The following is a 21,533-nucleotide window of genomic DNA, read 5'->3' on the forward strand; positions in this document are numbered from 1 at the left end:
CATTTTAACTACTTTAAATGTAGATTTCCAGCAATTTCGCAATCATTTCCCCTACCGGTTTTTATCTCTTAGAATTTACAATAGCTTGATTTCTTCTGCTGTGTTGCTACTACAGTTCGTTTCAACTAGCTGGTAAAGAAAGTTAATCCAACTGCTCAACAGCACAAGGTCGACAATATAAAAGTCAGTTTGTAGTAAAAATATTTCTGTTACTGAAAAGTCAGGTATATATACATTTTCTGAGCATTGCTGGTAAATTAAATAAAAATTTAGTTTCTGCAGGGAATCATATAACTTTCTTGGCTTTTCCGAGATTGGTGTCTGAAATACTCCTCTGAGATACAGACAAGAGGGAGATTGATTCAATAATTAAATCACTGAAGACTAAGGACTCTCATGGTTATGATGGAGTTCATAGCAGAATATTAAAATACTGTGCTGCACATGTTAGCCCTGTAGTTTGCCATATTTGTAATTTTCCCTTTTGGAATGGTCAGTTTCCTGATCGATTAAAGAACTCAGTAGTAAAGCCACTTTATAAAAAGGGAGAAAGGGCTAATGTAGATAATTTTCGACCTATTTCTATGCAATCAGTGTCTGCTAAAGTTATTGAAAAGGCTGTGTATGTAAGGATAATTGATGATTTTATATCACACGATTTGCTGTTAAATGTGCAGTTCGGCCTTAGAAGTCGTTTAACAACTGAAAATGCTAGATTTATTTTCTCTGTGAGGTACTAGATGGATTAAACAACAGGTTTCAAACTCTAGCAATATTTTTTTTATTTAACTAAGGCGTTTGATTGTGTTGATCACAAAATATTGCTCCAGAAGTTGGATTATTACGGAATACGGAGAGCAGCTCGCAACTGGTTCACCTCTTACTTTAGCAATAGACAGCTAAAGGTCATTATTCACAATGTTGAGAATGGCTGTGATGCGGGGTCTGAGTGGGGTACAGTCAAGGGAGGGTGCCCCAGGGATGAGTGTTGTATATTTTTGTGTATATATATATTCCTATTGTGATTTCTTGTTAACAGTATTAGCTTATTCCGAAGAATAACCAGATTTCACTCAGTTAATACTCGGCAGAAATCAAAACTGCATTTTGATCGGACTTTCTTAACTCTTGTGAAAGGTGTGCAATATACTGTCGCATGCATTTTCAATAAGCTAACACTCGAGTTCACAAATCTTAGCAGTAATCCAAGCGCCTTCAAATCGAAACTTAATAGTTTTCTCATGAGTCACTCCTCCTATTCTGTCGAGAAGTTCCTTGAAACATTAAGCTGATTCTTATTGTATTGTTGATTGCGTTTACGTAAACTTATGGATTGACTTTTTCGGGTTCATAAACATTTATTTTTATCTGGTATTCCTTTTATGTTATTATTTCATGTACTGACACGTTCCATGACCTCGGAGATTTGCTCCTCAGTTTGATCCTACGGAACTTGACATGTAAATAAATAAATAAACGCATCACATCTTGCATCCCACCACATATTTCGTCTTCAACGATAAAACGCAAAACATATTCCGTTGAATGTGCGAACTGCTGTGGATAACGTGTGTGTCGGGATAATCTTGTTCTCAGAACCAGAGCTCAGTATTAACTGTATCCATTGATATTACTATTAAACGCCTTCTGCCAGAATCCTAAAATGGATATTTAAATTAGCTTTAAGATATAAGCCTAATATATTTTGGCAATTTTATGTAATAAATGTGTGTGTGTTTTCAAAAACAGTAGAGAAATCAGCAACCTATATAAACTGTTTATATACCTCATTGAGAGAAATCTGAAATAAAACCAAAGATGTTAAAACGCTCAGCAAATCGTTAGAATATTATATCTTTACTAATGGTTATGTTTGTGTTTGTTTGTGGAGTACGCGTGGTGCTGATTTGAATGGTGAATGTGCGTGTGTGAGCGAGTTGATGACAATATTATCGTCCCATAATTTTTTAAGTGGTGTTAATTTCGTGGAATGATTTGGTAAATTTTTGTAGACGTGAACCAATACGTGTCAGCGTAAGTGTGAAAAACGTAACAAGTGCAAGGTATACGAATTGCCCTCCTCATCACGAGGTAGTTGGAAAAACGTTGATGTACGTGTGAGAAGATATGTTTCTTGTTTCATTTGCAGATTAACTATCGACGCGGATGTGAGTGTAGTGAAATAACAATGTCTTTCCGTGGAAGAGGCGGCGGTGGCGGTTATGGACGTGGTGGCGGCGGAGGTGGCTTCCGAGGAAGCAGAGGTATCGTATGCGCAGCATATTTATATAAATACGCGTGTGTTTCACGGAAATCTCCGAATTATTAGGAACCTTATGAGAGCAGCTTAGTTTCTTGCCCTCTCTGCCCTGATTAGTGAATAATGAAGTTGGAAATGAAATACAAAATAATGCAACATACTGGCACCAAAATAATTTACTTAAATTTGGAAATAAATAGTGTGAATGCTCTCCGTGGATAAGTATTACCAAGGATTCATTCCATGTCAACTCAACCAGGGGCTTCAGCTCATAGTCTCAGATTTGACTGAAGTAAGCACAGCAATGCTACTATTTGCAGAACGTTCATGTACAAAGTATTAGTCTGCCCCGGGAATTTGTTCCAGAATTAAAGCTCGCGAAAGAAGGTGGTACGCCCGGAAAAATGCAATGCGCGTTTGCCTATCAATCTTTAGAGCCGGCTTCGGGGCATAATAATTTTAGAAACTATTCCTCACGGTCCAGTGAAATTTTTACCACCTAATGACATCTACTTGGCAACCACATGACAATGTAACGTGTTAAAAAAGATACATATTGTAGGTGCCCACCATGCCAAATATAATTCACTCAGGAAGGAGATAATATTTTTTCTAGTAAGCTGTGGGATAAACAAACACACAACACATCATGTCCACATCTTTCACTCATACTTAGTCACATGCACAAGAAATTACAAAAAAATGAAAAATCGCTGGAAAAATGTGGACTCTCAAAGTGTGGTGGCACAAAAGGGACAAGTGATATCTATATCCATACTCCGCAAGCCACGTGACGGTATGTGGCGGAGGGTACTTTGTGTACCTCTATCGGTTCTCCTTTCTATCCCAGTCTCGGGGTCTAGTGTAGCAGGGGATACAACCCGTCGGCTTTGGACAATGACGTCACAAGTCGCCAGAGAGCAGTTTACCATTTTCGCTTTTGCTGTTATGTTTCAGTTTCGTTTTTTTACTGATTGCTTAAGAAAGTGGATCTGTTTATTCTGTCTCGTGAGATTTTTTTTTTAAAGCCAAAAAACACTTATCAGCCACTGAAGGGAGCTACAACACTAAGAAGAATCGCTTCTCGATTGGCGACTTGTGACGTCATTGTCCAAAACCGACGGATTGTATCCCCTGCTACACTAGTCCCCAGTCTCGTATTGTTCGTGGAAAGAAAGATTGTCGGTATGCCTCTGTGTGGGCTCTATTCTCTCTGATTTTATCCTCATGGTCTCTTGGTGAGATATCCGTAGGAAGGAGCAATATACTGCTTGACTCCTCGGTGAACTTCGACAAAAGCCCGTACCGAGCTACTGAGTGTCTCTCCTGCAAAGTCTTCCACTGGAGTTTATCTATCATATCCAAGTCAAAATTTAATACACTGCATAAGTATACCACAATGTAACTCTCAAAATTTCAAAGTTTTATTCCAAAGTATTTGTGTACAACAAAAGTTGACATGGATGTATTTGATGATGTAACAATTGTTGCAGAACACAATTTTGAAAAAAGTATCATAAAAACTTGTGCTTCTTACCTCCCCCCCCCCTCAATGGTTTAATTATTAAGTATCAACATATAGGTAGATTAACACAACATAACCTGTCATTAATGTACCTTAACTGCCAAAAATCAATCACTTGTCCTTAGATCAGAAGTTTTCCCAAGTTGTAGCTACTGTACTCTGCAACATATGTCTGTCAAATATGATCAGGGAAACGATCTTGCTTGTAGCATGAAGTTCACTAATACGTGACCTCTTGCTCCGCAGCAGACTGCGACACGTCCCAAGTTCCATTTTGTCATCATAAATAGCAGCAACCTGGATGTATGTTGCCACTTTTGCTTTTTGAATCCAGACACAGATACACTGTGAAGGCACATGGTGGGCATGAACCTATAATTATAACCACACAATGTGTTCACCTGCACATTGTCAGAGTCCACCATAGAAGAGTGATGATGGCTCACCGTGCCTGGAATAATTCTAATGCCATGTGGGGTAGCAGAGCAGTGAGCGGTCTGTGAGGCACCTTGTCACTGTTAACTGTTTACGAACCGCCCCCCCCCCCCCCTCCCCCTCCATTGCAGGTTTAAGTCCTCCATCTGGCATGGGTGTGTGTTGTCCTTAGTGTAAGTTAGCTTAAGTAGTGTGTACTCCTAGGCAGTTTTCACCTCATTTATAGAAACATAATTGATTGTATGCCAGAGTAAATTGTACCCAGGTAAATAATGGAAGAGGTGTTAGATTGTAGCCTTCTGTAGGCTGCTGCAGACTAGCTTGTGATGCCATGCACTTATGGTAGCTCCAATACCATCACATACATTTTTGCCTTGACTTGTTGCAAAAAATTCCACTCTCTGTGAATCTGAAAATCATGGTAATGCATGCATAAATTTTTGGGGTTAACGGAAACGTCCGATTCCATCCGTCTTCTTTGACCAATGACATCACCAATATGGCGGAAACAACCATTCACAACTACTCCCATATCGCGACTATGACATCATTACGTAGGCATGGCATCAAACACAAAATTAGATTGACAAACCATCACACACATATTCCTCCAAAAATATAATTAAACTAACGGGACAAGTGGGGGAAATTGGGGATTTTTGGGTGGGGACAAAATAAAAATAAATACACGGCACTAAATCAAACGACAAAAACGATAAAATAAAACGACCACAACCTTCCCAAAATCAGCTAAAGACAATATCCAGCGGAATCGAACACTTACCTTGACCTATATAGGTCAACAGAAACTACAGATACCAAATCATAAAACCCAAAACTACCACCACGTCCAGAATCATCACTACCTCAAAAACCACAAAAAATCAACAAAATTGGAATCGAACACTTCCCATGACCTATATAGGTCAACAGCAACTACCGATACCATACTATAAAACTCAAACTTTTCACTACACTACACCTAGAATATCAAAATTGGAATCGAACTCTTCCCTTGACTTTTTATCCATACATCTCCACATACAGCCCTCCCTGGTCCGAGACGCCGGAACTTTAGTAAGCCTCATTTCTCCATGACACACTGAACACTTCGTGACTTCATCCAAAAATCCAAATAGTTAAAGAAATTCTATTAGAGACAACGAAAGACAAAAAAAGCAATTTACCAAAATTCACACATGATGAAAAGAAAAAAACCTCAATAACGTCTATATAACAAAACCAAAATCGTTAACTCACTGAAAAATATTCTGCTGAAAGCACAATCACTACCGATACCACACACATGCAATGCTACTACGCAAATGAACCCTGTATGCCACATAACATGCTACGCATAAGCACACCACCAGAGAGAACCACCGACCGCAACAATACGCCACCTGTAAACACACCACACACACAAACTAAACCAAAAACATCACCTAACACACAACACATAAACACACCGCCAGAGAGCACCACCAATCACATCAAAACTACACCTACAAACACGCCACTCTCACAAACTAAATCCCGCACTGTCGTGACGTCACACACCACAACAGCCTTACGTCACGGGTCAAAGCCGACGGGTGGAATCGGACGCTTCCGTTGACCCAATTTTTGAGATTTTTTTCAATTCTTCTACTGTCTAGCTGCTGCATGCAGAATGTATGTGATGCAGCTTGTTTTCAACCTATGCTGTGGCAATACGTGTGTGAACATGAACTGCAGTTGCCCTGTGAATTAAGCAGTCTCTAAAAACACAAAAGTTCATGACAAACACACCACCTGATTCGTCTCTATAGTAAGTCACAAATGGTTGAAGAGTTGCTTGCAATTGCTCTAGTGATATCCTTGAGTAGCATCTTGCGTTATAAATCTGTAATTTTCAGAAAAATCCAGTTGTACTAAAATTTCATCTCGTTTCAAATTATTCTTTTGAAACTGGAGATAGGAAGATGGCAGTGTTGCCATGAAGCTGTGTGTGGGCAGTTTGTCTGTTGTTGTCCCACTCCCTTCCCTCCCCCTCCACGCAACACAGTTCATCAAAATCTTCCAGTGAATTGTGCTTTTTTTTTTTTTTTTTTTTTTTTTTTTCCCCCAAGAGCTGTGCAAATCTATGTCTGTCCATTGTTTATAAGTAATAAGTTCGTCGTTGTCCATAAGGAGCTCATCATTCAGTTCATTATTCATGTGTTCTGCAAGTTTTGCCTAGCAGCTCCATTGCATCTTTGTAATCCACTCCAGAATCCTTTATAGCAGAAAATATCAGCATTTTGATGGACCTCACATACACATACATTGTGTGTGCTCCTTGCACATATGGCCACAACCCATTTTGGCCAAAGACTGAAAAGAGACAATAAACTCACTTTCGCATTAGAATACTTTTCATGGAATTCTACATATTATTCAGAAATGTTACATAGCAAGAGTCTTTCTTGCATCTGCACACACGTTTCCCATTTTTACTATGACACATTCTTTCTTGCTAGGCATTATTCTGCTGCAGTCATCATTTTCATAAAACACTGACACCAGCATCTTTATTTCTGAACTCCATTATTTACCTTGAGCCTGTCGAAGTTCTGGAAGCACTCCTTGGGTTGCTTTAATTTCCCTGTCTTGCTTTAACATATATGTCCATTCACTGTCCCATCCATGACAAAGTTTTAAAGAAGATTAACAGCATACTTAAGAAACTTCTGATACTCTAATTTGAAGGGAAGGTAAAAAACTGTGATCATCAATAAATCTTTAATTTATTTCTGTTTATGGTTTTTGTTATATTAATTTCTGACTGTTGGAAAATGTAGTGCAACTCTCCCTCCTGTGACAATGGAATCCCTTTTAGTTTCCATTGTTTTTAAATGTTATTTTGATATAGAATTAAATTTTTTGTTAATGATTTTCCTTAGTTTGAAGTGACAGTTTCCAGTCACACTGATATCCATACAATGAGCAGTTCTATTTAATGTGTCGGCTCTTTAGTTTCATAATGTCACCGCTTGCATGTGACGTTTGTGGATCTAAAAACTGTCACAACATGTTTATCATCCCAAACAACTTAATCTGCTATCTAACTCCAACATGATCCTCACAAATTTAGCATCCGCATCTGGATGATGATCTCAAAACCTGTCATTGCACTGCCCAAAATATATGATAGGAAGTGTTTATAATTGGTCTTTGACTTTAAAATGTGGTGAATTCGTCAGACATAGCTCTGTGTTAATTACTATTTTTTTCTTCTCATGTTTTGTTGACACACACTCACCTCTACCGTATGGCCATCTAATTTGTTGCATTGGACAAATGTTACTTTTAATTGGATCAAAAAGAGAATTCACTCATGAAAACTCTAAGGTTACAGGGAAGTAGAATGACTGGCAAGTAGGCCTAACTTGTCTCAGTGGGCATAATTGTGAGAACTGCCTTGTTACAATTGTGAACATAACTGTAATTAAACTTAAACATGCCATAATTACAGATTTTGCAGATAAATTTACAAAATTTTTATTGTGATTTCATTTGCAGCGATTGCTGAATACCACAAAATAAGTACAGTTGAATCAAATGTTTTAGTCTGCTACACATTGTGTATCAGTGCCCCAAAACAAATGTACAAATTTGTGAGACTTTGACAAATGTTGCAGTACTGGGTAAACTCTTGAGAAATTCTGGATACGCTATCAAAATTGAGATTTTGAATTTCTGTGCAGTACGCAATAGTGTACTGTAATCTGTGTTCCATGTGCATCTCATTTCATTATTCTTACTAAGACTACATGCATTAGCTGCACTAATCAGTAAGATCTGAGGCAGCCTGTGGAAAAATCCTCATTGACCAATCCTGCTGAAAACAAAGTGGAATTTGGATTTTGTAGCTAGGTATCTTCTCAGAACTGAGAGTGTAGTAAAATTATAAACAGTGTCGTTGAAAAGAATTTTTAATATTGAGCAGACTACATCCTGAACTGTGATTCTGGAAAACGCCTTGGAAAGGGTAAGGTTGATCACACTGCATTAATTCTCTTGGTAATTAATTTCCATCTGATTTAAAATGAATGTTTGCTTTCCTCATGTTGGTAAAACATTAATGTAGCCTACTTAACTGTTCTGCTACCAAGATTATTTTAAACTTTCAGGTTACCAAGACAGCTGACCTAATTGCTCCTGGTAAATATTGTAAAAAATTGTCAGTCGTGGTCATACAAAAAATTCATTATGACAATTATAACATACATAATTTAAAATCTATGGCATGTAGTAATTTTGCTGTCAGGTTTGAAAATTAAAATTTTAAATAACAAATAAATTTAGCCTCGTTAGATAGCTTCTCCTAACGTTGTAAACATTTTGCCACAACTATGACTCTTCTGTAGTTTTTGGCACACTGATTGTTTGCACTTTATGCACGAGTCTTGCAACTTCTGTATGTAGTTCCGTTTTATTTCTTGCTCATTATTCCTTTGCTAATTCTGTGAAAAGTTCCTGAAGGAAATGCTTCTGTTTTGTTGAATATATATATATATATATATATATATATATATATATATATATATATATATATATATATATATATATATATATATATATATAAAAAGAAAGATGATGAAACTTACCAAACAAAAGCGCTGGCAGGTCGATAGACACACAAACAAACACAAACATACACACAAAATTCATTCTAGCTTTCGCAACCAATGGTTGCCTCGTCAGGAAAGAGGGAAGGAGAAGGAAAGACAAAAGGATATGGGTTTTAAGGGAGAGGGTAAGGAGTCATTCCAATCCCGGGAGCGGAAAGACTTACCTTAGGGGGAAAAAAGGTCCAGGTATACACTCGCACACACACACATATCCATCCACACATACACAGACACAAGTCTGCTTGTGTCTGTGTATGTGTGGATGGATATGTGTGTGTGTGCGAGTGTATACCTGGACCTTTTTTCCCCCTAAGGTAAGTCTTTCCGCTCCCGGGATTGGAATGACTCCTTACCCTCTCCCTTAAAACCCATATCCTTTTGTCTTTCCTTCTCCTTCCCTCTTTCCTGACGAGGCAACCATTGGTTGCGAAAGCTAGAATGAATTTTGTGTGTATGTTTGTGTTTGTTTGTGTGTCTATCGACCTGCCAGCGCTTTTGTTTGGTAAGTTTCATCATCTTTCTTTTTAGACATATTTTTCCCACGTGGAATGTTTCCCTCTATTATATTCCTATCATTAATTTGAAGCCAACAATCACGTTTGTTATTGTTATCGTTATTGTTATTGTCACTGTTACATTTCGAAGTCTTTTCTGTCGTCTTATTTCCTCCTTCTGTTTTTGCCAGCAGTTTCACTTTCTATTCACCTTCTCCCTTTTTTACCGTAATCCAGTATACAATTTTATCCCGTCGATATACACTCAATAATACGTAATAATACGTAAATCACTTCGAAACCATAACCAAAAAAATTTTTTTTCCCCGCTTTGCTGCTATAAAATCCACCGTTTCCAGTCCACAAACAGTTCCTTTTAGCTATTAAACAACCCTTTCGGCAGTTTTAATAACTTTTGCTTTATTTCCATTTCCGTTTTTCTCACATCACCGATCATTTTTAGCCGCTTCCCACAGGTTTTAACGTCATTATTTCTTCATCAAACAATTGTTAGCTTCATTTCCATAATCTGCCACCACCAAACCACTCCTTTTAATACATCCTCACGTAGTTTTTTCGAAATTTTCCCGAATTTCTCCACCCTTTAACGTGTTTTGGCGGCAACACAACCACCTAACCTTTATGCACATCATTATCTACCTACACAAGTGAAATGTCTGCTTGTGTCTGTGTATGTGTGGATGGATATGTGTGTGTGTGCGAGTGTATACCTGGACCTTTTTTCCCCCTAAGGTAAGTCTTTCCGCTCCCGGGATTGGAATGACTCCTTACCCTCTCCCTTAAAACCCATATCCTTTTGTCTTTCCTTCTCCTTCCCTCTTTCCTGACGAGGCAACCATTGGTTGCGAAAGCTAGAATGAATTTTGTGTGTATGTTTGTGTTTGTTTGTGTGTCTATCGACCTGCCAGCGCTTTTGTTTGGTAAGTTTCATCATCTTTCTTTTTAGACATATTTTTCCCACGTGGAATGTTTCCCTCTATTATATTCCTATATATATATATATATATATATATATATATATATATATATATATATATATATATGGAGTCATTCCAATCCCGGGAGCGGAAAGACTTACCTTAGGGGGAAAAAAGGACAGGTATACACTCGCACACACGCACATATATATATATATATATATATATATATATATATATATATATATATATATATATATATAGAGAGAGAGAGAGAGAGAGAGAGAGAGAGAGAGAGCAGTGATGTCCATCAAATCCGTCATCATTCAGTACGGTCAACAATTTGTTGTATGTATACAGTTTTATTGTTTTGCCATCATATCACTCGTGCCAACTGTCCATGTAATCTTATTATAATGGGCAATTATGTTTTTCTGCTTCAACAGTGTCATTGTGGTGTTGTGTTGAAAGCAGAATAACACACTTCTTTTTCTTTGGAACATATGAGATGTCATCTTTTGTGAATTCAAGTAATGAAGATTTTTCCTTTTTTGTTGCATTTGGCAAAACCCTTGAGATATTTCTCTTTTACTGGGTCTTAGAGCACCAACTAATGTAAAGTTCCACTCCCATAATTTTTCGCACAGCAGTGTGGAAACAAACAAATTATCTGTTTTGACCCACTACTAGGCTGAAAATATGGTTCAACCATATCCTGCACTACATGTTGTCCAGACATACTTCTCTCTGGTTGTCCTTCATGTCAGTATGTATTTGAAGATTGCAAGAGTATCCATTTGTAGCAAATGTACATACCCATATTTTTATTCTGCACTTCCCTGGTTTTGATTTCATGCATACATGTGTACTCAAACTGAACAGTTTCCACAGAAAGTTATCAGTCTTTCATTAACAGTTTGGCATTAGGACTGTGATTTTTTTATGCATATATTCACAAAGATGTAACTTCTTGAAGTTTTTCATTTGCTTCAGCATTTCTGATGTGAGTTCTTGTGTTGTGGAAGAGACCAATATCTCTATAGAGCCTATAAAGGGCATTTTACTTATCTTACCAGTACATTCTATTGACAAATGTGATTGTTTCAAGTATGTGTTTCCAAAGTGTATTGAAGTTGAGGAACATGAAACATTTATAGATGTAAATATTTCAATTTTTCTCGTTATTAATTTTGATGCTGATTATTCAACATAATTGAAATAAAAATTCTAGGGTGATTTCTTGTTCCAATTAATTGCACTTCACGTAATGTTCCACTCATTATCTCAAGAATTACTGAAACAAAATTCATGAGGTTTTGTGGAATCGTTTCTTGTTGCCTGCGCTATGCATATATAACTAAATATAGGTTTGATCAATTTCACCCCAAAACAAGTATGAGGCTCATTGTTTATGTATCCATGGATCAACTTACAATGATATGGGATTTGTCACCAGAATACAATGAAAATAAATAACTCAAAAATACACATACACACAGAATATGTAAGTGTGCTGTTATGACGTTTGGGCAGGTGGTTAGTCGTGGCCTTTACAAATCAGATGATCTCTCACGTTTCACCCCAAAACAAATATGAGATCACTCATGTTTTATTTCTTTTCTGGTCCTCTGATAAGGAGTAAGAGCATAGCAACCCATTTTCTTATGCCTTTACTTTTCATCTATGCTCTCCATATGCTAATTTTTGATTGCCTATGACTGAGCATCATTATTGAACGGAAGAAAAAATCTTCAAGGAAAAGGAAAAAAATCACTTTCCCTATTCCATGCTACCAGTCTACAGCTATTATAGCCTCTTCATTTGACTTGTAATGTTTTCGAGACGGAAGTTTTCTTTGATGTGTGAATAACTTCAAGTCAGGATGTCAAATATAGTGGATGTATGAATATTTTAGGTTATTAAATGGATGTATGAATAGTTTAGGTTATTAAAATGTATGTTTCTGAAAGCCTATTACTTTTTTACGATGTGCTCACAGTACAGGGTGTTTCAAAAAGGACTTTACAACTTTGAAAATTCATATAAATTAATTTATAGTACCTACAGAGGTGATTGTAGTGTCAATTTGTAGAGAAATACATCAAGTTTTGACTCATGTAGTTTGCTAGTGCCGCATTGCACGGTAAGGAGCACTAGCAGCAGTTGCATTAAAGATGGTTGCCTTCACTGGACCCGAGCATGCTAGCTGTGTGTTTTGGTATGAAGAATCGAAGTCAGCGACAACAGTTCAGCATAATTTCGATACCAAGTACGCTAAAGATCCTCCTGGTAGGCCTACAATTTATGAGTGGCATAAATGTTTCGTAGAAACAGGGTGCTTGATAAGACATGGGAAATTGTCAGCTCGTCCAAGCACATTTGATGATGTCATTGAGCAAGTGAGACAGTTTTGCCAACAGTTCTACGAAATCAACCTGGCGTGCATCTCGCGAACTGCAAATCCCACATATGACTGTTTGGTGTGTGTTGAGAAACCGTTTGCATTGGAAAGCGTACAGATTGACGATGGTACAAGCAATAAAGAACACTGGTAAAATTGCTCACAAGAACATTTTTGTGGATATGTTAAATCAATTACATGAGGATGAACATTTCTTGAACAAAATCATCTTTTCTGACGAGTCGACTTTTCAGTTAAGTGGCAAGGTTAACACACAACTGTAGGATTTGAAGAAGTGAAAATCCACATTGAACATTGCAACATGTTCGTTATAGCTCTAAACTGAACGATTTTTGTGCATCGAGCTAAAACAAAGCTCCCCGTTTTTCCATGAGAGAACATCAATGGAATAGTGTACCTGAATATGTTACAACAATTATTGATATCGCAGATCGAAGAGGATGACAAAGAATGAAATGTTTACTTCGTGCAAGATGGTGCACCACCCCGCTACCTGACTGACATCTGAAATTTTCTCAGTGACTTCTTTCCAGATCAATGGTTTGGCCATGATGCACCAATTGCACGCCCCCCCCACATTCCCCAGGCCTGACACCATTTGATTTTTTTAATCAGGATTCATCAAGGATATTGTGTTTGTACCTTCTGTGGCTCCCCGTGTGGGTTAGAATAGGGAGGTGACTAAAAGGAGTCTCCCACTTTTTGGCCCTGTAAGTTCAGGTCCCATTTTATGGTTTGACCTTCCACTTTCAAAATTCACAGAAGTGCGGTCCATTTGGGGAAGGATGCCTTACATGGTGCACCAGTAATCCACAGTGCCATTAGATTCGATTGCCTGCATCTTTTCTTGTCATAGCTTTGCATCTCCACCTGCGGTTCAACTATTTTTGTGAGGACAGCTTCTGGGGTATGTCATCTTCTTCTGCTGTCTACTGTCCTCTTTCGCCCCCTTGAAAATATCGGATTTCTCTGCGCCTGATATCCAGCATGGTAGCTAGTCAGTTGTGGTGGGGCCGCCATGTACCCATTTGGTGGTAACCCCCTGGCAACACAGGGATTGCACTGCTGATGCCTGCGCTGTTAACTCGTCGTGTATGCCAAGGAGTAGATGCCCATCTATTTGGGACATCAGGACTCCCGGCAATGGCCATCCTGCCAGGTGGCCTTTGTTGTGGCTGGGTGGTGCCCGTGGAGAGAGCCCCTGTTCACAGTGGGTGGCATCAGGGCCGGATGACCCGCAATGAAGCGGATCAAGCCGTCTCTTGCTGGTGACTGAATGGCGCGAGCAGTCTCTAAAAAGAGGAAGATCAAATACAATGCGGACAGGTATGACCCTAAATCATTTCCCCTCACTTGCTACACCGTGGGTAGAACATAAGGCTACAGAAAGAAGAGAGCCATATTCACCTCAGTGTTACGTCTGTAGCAGAACAGATAGGGACCCCTTTCTAGGTATGAAGCCTCAGTTTTTTTTAATATCTCAAGGATAAGTCTGGGGAAGTGAAAGTGCTGTCCAAAATAAGAAATGGCTCAGTCTTGATTCAGACAGCATCCCCAACCCAGTCCTGGGTGTTACTCGCCTGTGACCAGCTGGGTAATATTCATCCTGTTTTCGTCACTCCCTGTAAACGCCTCAACACAGTCCAGGGGATTATATTCCATCGCGACCTCCTCTTGCAGTCTGATGATGAGCTCCTCGCCAATTTAGAATGGCGGGGTGTTCATTTCATCCGGCGCATCTACAGGGGATCCAAAGACAATAGGGTTGCTACTGGTGCCTTCATCTTGGCCTTTGAGGGTGATTCATTTCTTGAAAAAGGTCAAGGTGATGGTTTACCACTGCGATGTCAAACCATACATCCCTCCCCCTATGTGGAGCTTTAAGTGCTGGAAATTTGGACACGTCTTCCCACTACAATTTCAGCGCCACACATCAAGACTGCGGACACCCACTACATCCAAATACTCCATGTGTGTCTCCTCCCACGTGTGTCATCTGTGGAGAGCACCACTCGCCCTGCTCGCAAGACTGCACAGTACTCCGAAAGGAACAGATAATTATGGAGTACAAGACCCTGGACTGGCTGACTTACCAAAGGCTAAATGCAAATTTGAATGATTGCACCCTATTTGGTTGATATCCACATATGCTGCAGCTAAGTCGACGTTACCCTCTCAAGCGAAAGTAGTTCCACAATCTCTGCCATATACAGCGGGTCCTCTGGGCCACCAGAATACATCCACCCCCATGTTAGTAGGGGACTCATCTTCTTCTGTTGCTCCCAAAGTACCTGCTTCAAGAGCAGTACCCTCCTAAACATCGGGGACGTCTGTTCTCTACCATCAACCGGAAAAACAACAACCTCCTCTGGCTCCTCTCATGCGGCAGGGGCCCCTCGGTGGTCTCACTTCCGAGGTATCCACTAATGCCACAGCAGACACTCGCCAGTGGCTAAAGAAGCCACAAGCTGTTGGACGAAAAGCTTCAGTCTTCCTCTGTGCCTGAAGCTACTTCAGAGAAATCCTCCCAGCAGGTCCCTAAAGAGAGGCAAGAGGGCAATCAAACCAAGAAGTAATCTGCTAAGAAACAGGACCCTCTGGTGGCCCCAGCACCACCACTTTGTACCGGTTCTGCGTCTGATGATGAGGTGCAGATTTTTGCGTCCCCTGAGGTCCTATTCCAGAAAGCATGTGTAACTGTGGTGGTTTTTTGTCCCACTTGGCTGAGTTACGGCAACTCCTAAGCGTTACTCATGCTTTTTGCATTCTTCTTCAGGAAATGTAGATTCCCTCAATGTGGACACTCGCTCACTGTGGTTATTGGGGTACTACAAAAACCATACTGCCTGTGACAGACCATCAGGCGGAGTTGGTATCTTTGTCCTTACCTCTGTCTGTAGTGAGCTTGTGCCCCTTCAAACACCTTTAGAAGCTGTGGCTGTCAGGGTGAGGACAACACGGGAAATTACCATCTGTAACATTTACCTCCCTCCAGCTAATGCAGTGGCGCCCCATATATTGGCTGCACTAATTTCCCAACTGCCCCCATCTTTTCTACTTCTGTATGATCTTAATGCCAATAATCCTTTGTGGGGTGGAACCAAGGTTACTGGCCGTGGTAAAGATGTCGAGGACCTATTAACTGCCCCCTGCAGGTTCAGGGGTAACAATAGGCCCACAGTATTCCTGCCTGTCGTAAGAGGCGACTAAGTCTCAAATGTTTCGGTCCTTATGTTATGGTCCCCTCTTAGGGTTGACCACCATGTTTCAAAATTATTCCAAAGAGTGAGCCAATTGGGGAAGAGTGCCTTACTTGGTGTGTTGTGTCCATTGTGCATTGAGACCTTTAGCCAGCTTATTCATCATTGCATTGCAGTCCCGTTCGCTCTCCATCTCTTGGGCGAGGATACATTCCTGGGTGCGATTTCCGCCATGTACTCTGCAGTATCGCTTTCTGCACTGACGACCACCATGGACCACTTGTCACCTAATATCCAGCACGGTAGCCAGTCCGTTGTGGTGGGTCCGCCATGTACCCTGTTGGTTGCAGCCCCCTGACAACACGGTGGTCACCGATGCCTGCGCTGTTAACTCCCCACATATGCCATGGAGTAGACGCCTATCTCCCTGGGGCATCGGGACTCCCAGCAATGGCCATCCTGCCAGGTGGCCTCTGCTGTGGCTAGGTGGCACCTGTGGGGAGGGCCCTAGGTGGCATCAGGGTGGATGACATGCAATGAAGCGTGACACATCTTCTCTTGCCGGTGCCCAACCACCAGCTGTCCCTAAGCGTTCAAGGGCTCACTTTAATGCAAACATGTATGACCCCAAATCGTTCCCCTCCCTGGCCACACCATGGGAGGAACGAAAGGCTATGAATGACAGAGAGATGTATTCACCGTGATATCTAGTCTGTACGAGAGCTGATGGGGAATCCATTCTGTCCATGAAGCCTCAGTTCTTTGTAGAGCACCTAGAGGACAAGTTCAGAGAGGTGGAGGGCTTGTCAAAAATGCAGTCCAGATCAGTCTTCATAAAAACAGCATCCTCTGCCCAGTCACAGGCATTACTCACTTGTAAGAAGCTGGGGGATGTTTCTGTTACTATCACACACCATAAAACCTTAAATATGGTCCAGGGATCTTCCACAGGGACCTTCTTTCACAGTCCGATGATGAGCTGCGCGCCAACTTAGGGCGATGAAGTGTCCCTTTAGTCCGGCGTGTCCACCAGGGTCCGAGGGATAATCAGGTTGCCACCAGTGCCTTCATCTTGGCCTTCGAGGGTGACACATTACCCAAGAAGGTGAAGGTGATGGTCTACCGCTGTGATGTCAAGCCATATATTCCTCCCCCGATGCGGTGCTTCAAGTGCTGGAAGTTCAGCCATGTGTCTTCCTGCTGTGCTTCCAGCCTCATATGTCGCGATTGTGATCATCCATCCCATCCCGATACTCCATGTGCCCTGCCTCCCATCTGTGTCAACTGCGGAGACCACCATCCCCCTTGCTCACCGGACTGTAAGATTGTACAGAAGGAACAGAAAATAATGGAATACAAGACCCTGGACCGAGTGACCTACACTAAGGCTAAACGGAAATTTGAACAGCTTCATCCCGTGCGCATAATGTCATCTTATGCCACCACTGTCACTCCTGTTACAGTACCATCCGTTGCACCACATACAGTCAGCTCTCAGAGCCAAAGGACCACATCTGCCCCCTTTATGGTGGGGGGCACTTCCCTCCCTGTTGCTCCCGCACCACCTACCTCGGGAGCAACACCCCTCCCCACTTCTAAGCCAGAGCAGCGTAAGTCTTCTTTGGCTTCTCTCGCTAGGAAGGGTAGCTTTGGGTCACTCCCTTCCCAGGTTCCTACCAGTGGCAAACCAGACACCCCCCAGGGGCTGAAGAAGCCCCAGGTAGCTGGCCATAGACTAAGGAAATTGCGGTGGCACCCACTCCACCGCTGCCTACAAGCTCTGCATCTTACGATGCGGTGGAGATTCTGGCATCCACTGAGGACTTAGATCTCGTCGGTCCCTCAGACATGATGGATGTCGCTCCCGTTGGTACTCAGTCGGTGGCAGCAGGTGACCCAGCGGTGTAATCTGCCTCCTCGGTCCCTTCACACCTTTCTCGGCCACGGACAATGTCATCCTCCAGTGGAACTGCAGTGGTTTTTTCCACCATCTTGCTGATCTCTGACAACTTCTCAGCCTTCACCCTTTCCAATGCATTGCTCTTCAGGAAACTTGGTTTCCGGCAATGCGAATCCCTGCCCTCCGTGGCTATAGGGGTTCTTATAAGAACCGGACAGCTAATGAGAGGGTATCTGTTGGCGTCTGCATCTACGTGCTTCACTCTGTTTACAGTGAATCTATCCCTCTACAAACACCTTTAGAGGCTGTTGCTGTTCGGGTGTGGATGCCTCAGGCTGTTACTGTCTGCAGTCTCTATCTTCTACAGGACGGTGATGTCCCGCAGCATGTCCTGGCTGCGCTGATAGCCCAATTGCCGTCACCTTTCCTGTTACTGGGCGACTTCAACGCTCATAACCCTCTGTGGGGTGGATCAGTGGCAACAGGCCGAGACAGCATTGTTGAGCAAGTATTGGCACAGCTCGACCTTTCTCTTTTAAATACTGGTGCCTTCACACATTTCAGTGTGGTGCATGGCACGTACTCAGCCATCGACCCTTCAATCTGCAGCCCTAGCCTATTACCACCTGTCCAATGGAGTGTACATGACGACTTGTGCGGTAGTGACCACTTTCCGATCTTTCTGTCACTGCCAGAGCGTCACTCTTCTGGGCGCTTCTGCAGATGGGCTATGAATAAAGCTGACTGGGACTTGTTCACCTCCATTGCCACTATTGAGCCTATTTCCAGTGACGCCATTGATGCGGTGGTTCACTCGGTCACCACCGGCATTGTTACTGCCGCAGAATCTGCCATTCCCTGTTCTTCTGGGTCCCCTCGATGGAGGACTGTGCCTTGGCAGTTGCCCAAGCTCGCAGAGGCGATTAAAGATCACAGGCGGGCACTCCAGTGTCACAAGTGCCATCTTTCATTGCCCCACCTCATTGCCTTTAAACGGCTCCGTGCGCGAGCCCGCCACCTCATTCCCCAATGCAAGTAGGAGTGCTGGGAAAGGTATGTCTCCACCATTGGCCTCCGTACCTCTCCATCACAGGTTTGGGCCAAGATTAGGCGACTCTATGGCTATCGGACCCCCGTCAGCGTACCTGCGCTTTCACTGAATGGAGCAGTCTGTTCTGACTCTGACACAATTGCAAACCGCTTAGCGGAGCATTTTGCTCAGAGTTCTGCTTCAGCGAATTACCCACTGGCCTTCCGCTCCCTGAAAGAGCAGTTGGAATGTTGGAGCCTTTCATTTCGCACGCGCAACCCTGAATCGTAGAATGCTCGATTCAGTGAGTGGGAATTCCATAGTGCCCTAGCCACTTGCTCTGATATGGCTTCCGGCCCAAATTGCATCCACTGTCAGGTGCTCAAATACCTCTCGGTGGACTGCCAGCAACGGCTCCTAGACCTTTTCAACCACATCTGGGTTGAGGGTGAGTTCCCGTCGCAATGGCGGGAAAGTATCGTAATCCCCATGTTGAAACCTGGCAAGAACCCACTGTAGGTGGACAGCTACCGCCCCATTAGCCTCACCAACGTTCTTTGGATGTTGCTCGAACGCATGGTGAGCCGGAGGTTGAGTTGGCTACTTGAGTCTCGGGGCCTTCTGACTCCATCTCGGGTTGGGTTCCGTAAGGCCGCTCTGCCGCCGATAATCTGGTGTGCCTGGAGTCTGCCATCCGTATGACCTTTGCCTGCCATCAGCATCTGGTCGCTGTCTTTTTTGACATGCGGAAGGCATACGGTACGACATGACGTCATCACATCCTCTCTACACTGCTGAACGGCAGCTGCAGGGCGCTATCTGCGAGGTGCAGTCTTGGGCTGTTGCATATGGCTTCCAGTTTTCGGCTGCCAAGACCTGCGTTGCACTGTTCACCATGAGCCACAGCTTTATCATGATGGCGAACCTCTTGCTGTGGTGGAGACACATAGGTTTTTGATACCTGGTTGACTTGGCTCCCTCACATTCGGCAGCTCAAACAGATGTGCTGGCGACGCTCTTCATTGCTTGAGTCACACCAGCTAGGGTGCCGATCGGTCTACCTTTCTATGGCTGTACCAGCCGTTTATTCGGTCCTGTCTAGATTATAGGAGCCTGGCTTACAGTTCAGCATCCCCTTCCGCATTGCGGTTGCTGGACCCCATCCTTCACAGCGGGATCCAGCTTGCCACTGGAGCTTTCCAGACAACTCCTGTCAACAGCTTACTTGTGGAGGCAGGTGTCCCTCCATTGCGGTTCCGGTGCCAATGATTACTGGCCGCTTATGCTACACACGTTTGTAGCTTTCCCAGCCATCCCAATTATTGTCTCCTGTTCCCTCAGTCGGTCGTCCATCCTCTGGAACGGCGGCCCCGGTTAGGGTGTCCGATCGCAGTTCACGTCAGAGTTATTCTCTCTGGGCTTGAGGTTTTCCCAATTCCACCTCTTTTCCAGGACCCTCTGCGTATACCCCAATGGTGTGTGCCCCGCCCATGCCTTCGGCTATATTTGGCACATGGCCCAAAGGACTCAGTCCCTCCTGAGGACCTTCGCCGCTGCTTTCTTTCAATCCTTGCTGCGTTTCAAGGCTCTGACATTGTCTATACTGACAGTTCGATGCTTGCTGGTCGTGTCAGTTATGCTCTTACTGTAGTGGATCATTATGAACAACACTAATTGCCAGCTGGCTGCAGTGCTTTCACTGCCGAGCTGGTTGCCATCTCTCGCGCCCTTGAGTATATCCGCTCCTGCTCAGGTGAGTCCTTCATTATCTGTAGTGACTCCCTGAGCGGTTCACGAGCTATCGACCAGTGTTTCCCTCGCTCTCGTCTGGTGATGCCTATCCAGGAGTCCCTCCATACTCTTGCCTGTTGCGGCCGTTCTGTGGTCTTTGTGTGGACCCCGGGTCATGTCGGCATCCCAGGAAATGAATGTGTTGACACACTGACCAAACAAGCTGTCGGTGCACCAACCTTGGAGGTTGGCCTTCCAGAGAGTGACCTCAGGTCAGTTTTGCGGCAGAAGGTACTTCTCACCTCGGGTGAAGAATGGTGCACTCTTCCTTCACTCAACAAACTTCGGGCCATCAAGGAGGCTACTGGTGTGTGGCACTCCTCCTTGCGGGTCTCTCATAAGGACTCCGTTTTCCTCTGCTGGCTGTGCATTGGCCACACCTGGATGACACACAACTATTTATTGCGCCATGAGGACCCACATTTATGTCACTGCAGGTCAGCTTTGACAGTGCTCCACATCTTGTTGGACTGCCCGCTTTTAACTCCGCTTTGGCAGACATTTGTGCTGCCTGATACGCTTCCAGCACTTTTATCAGATGACATTGCGATGGGAGATTTAATTTTGAGTTTTACTCGTGCAAGGGGTTTTTATCACTTGATCTAAGTGTTTGTCCTTTTTTTGAGTTGAGTGTGGCCTTTGGCCTACGATTTTAGGCTGGGGTTTTTAGTGCGCTTCTTGGTGGTTGGCTTTTCCGTTTTTGTTTCTATGGTTGGCCAACCACTCGGTGTGATTTTAATTCCTTTTTTCTGGTCTCTGTCTGTGTCTTTCTTGTCCTGTGTTGTCTCTTGTCATCCCCATTGTTTGTTTTTATTCAAGTTCATGGAAAAAGGGACCGATGGCCCTAGTAGTCTGGTCCCTTCAATCCCACAAACCAACCTAT

General features: G+C 42.8%; 1 protein-coding gene across 2 annotated transcripts in view; it reads left to right on the top strand.

The window, feature by feature from the left end:
• Positions 1 to 1,873: 1,873 nt before the first annotated feature.
• The window catches only part of LOC126470540 (probable H/ACA ribonucleoprotein complex subunit 1), a 72,861-nt gene continuing 53,201 nt past the window's right edge, over positions 1,874 to 21,533 (top strand). The window contains exons 1-2 of one of the 2 annotated variants that reach the window (XM_050098470.1): positions 1,874 to 2,063; positions 2,150 to 2,264. In XM_050098470.1, the coding sequence (XP_049954427.1) occupies positions 2,189 to 2,264 (76 nt within the window). In that variant the 5' untranslated portion in view covers positions 1,874 to 2,063; positions 2,150 to 2,188. The remainder of the gene's footprint in view (positions 2,064 to 2,149; positions 2,265 to 21,533) is intronic. The other variant, XM_050098471.1, reaches the window with a different exon arrangement.

The sequence above is a fragment of the Schistocerca serialis genome, chromosome 3, assembly GCF_023864345.2.
Source record: "Schistocerca serialis cubense isolate TAMUIC-IGC-003099 chromosome 3, iqSchSeri2.2, whole genome shotgun sequence".
NCBI classification, from domain to species: Eukaryota; Metazoa; Arthropoda; class Insecta; order Orthoptera; family Acrididae; genus Schistocerca; species Schistocerca serialis.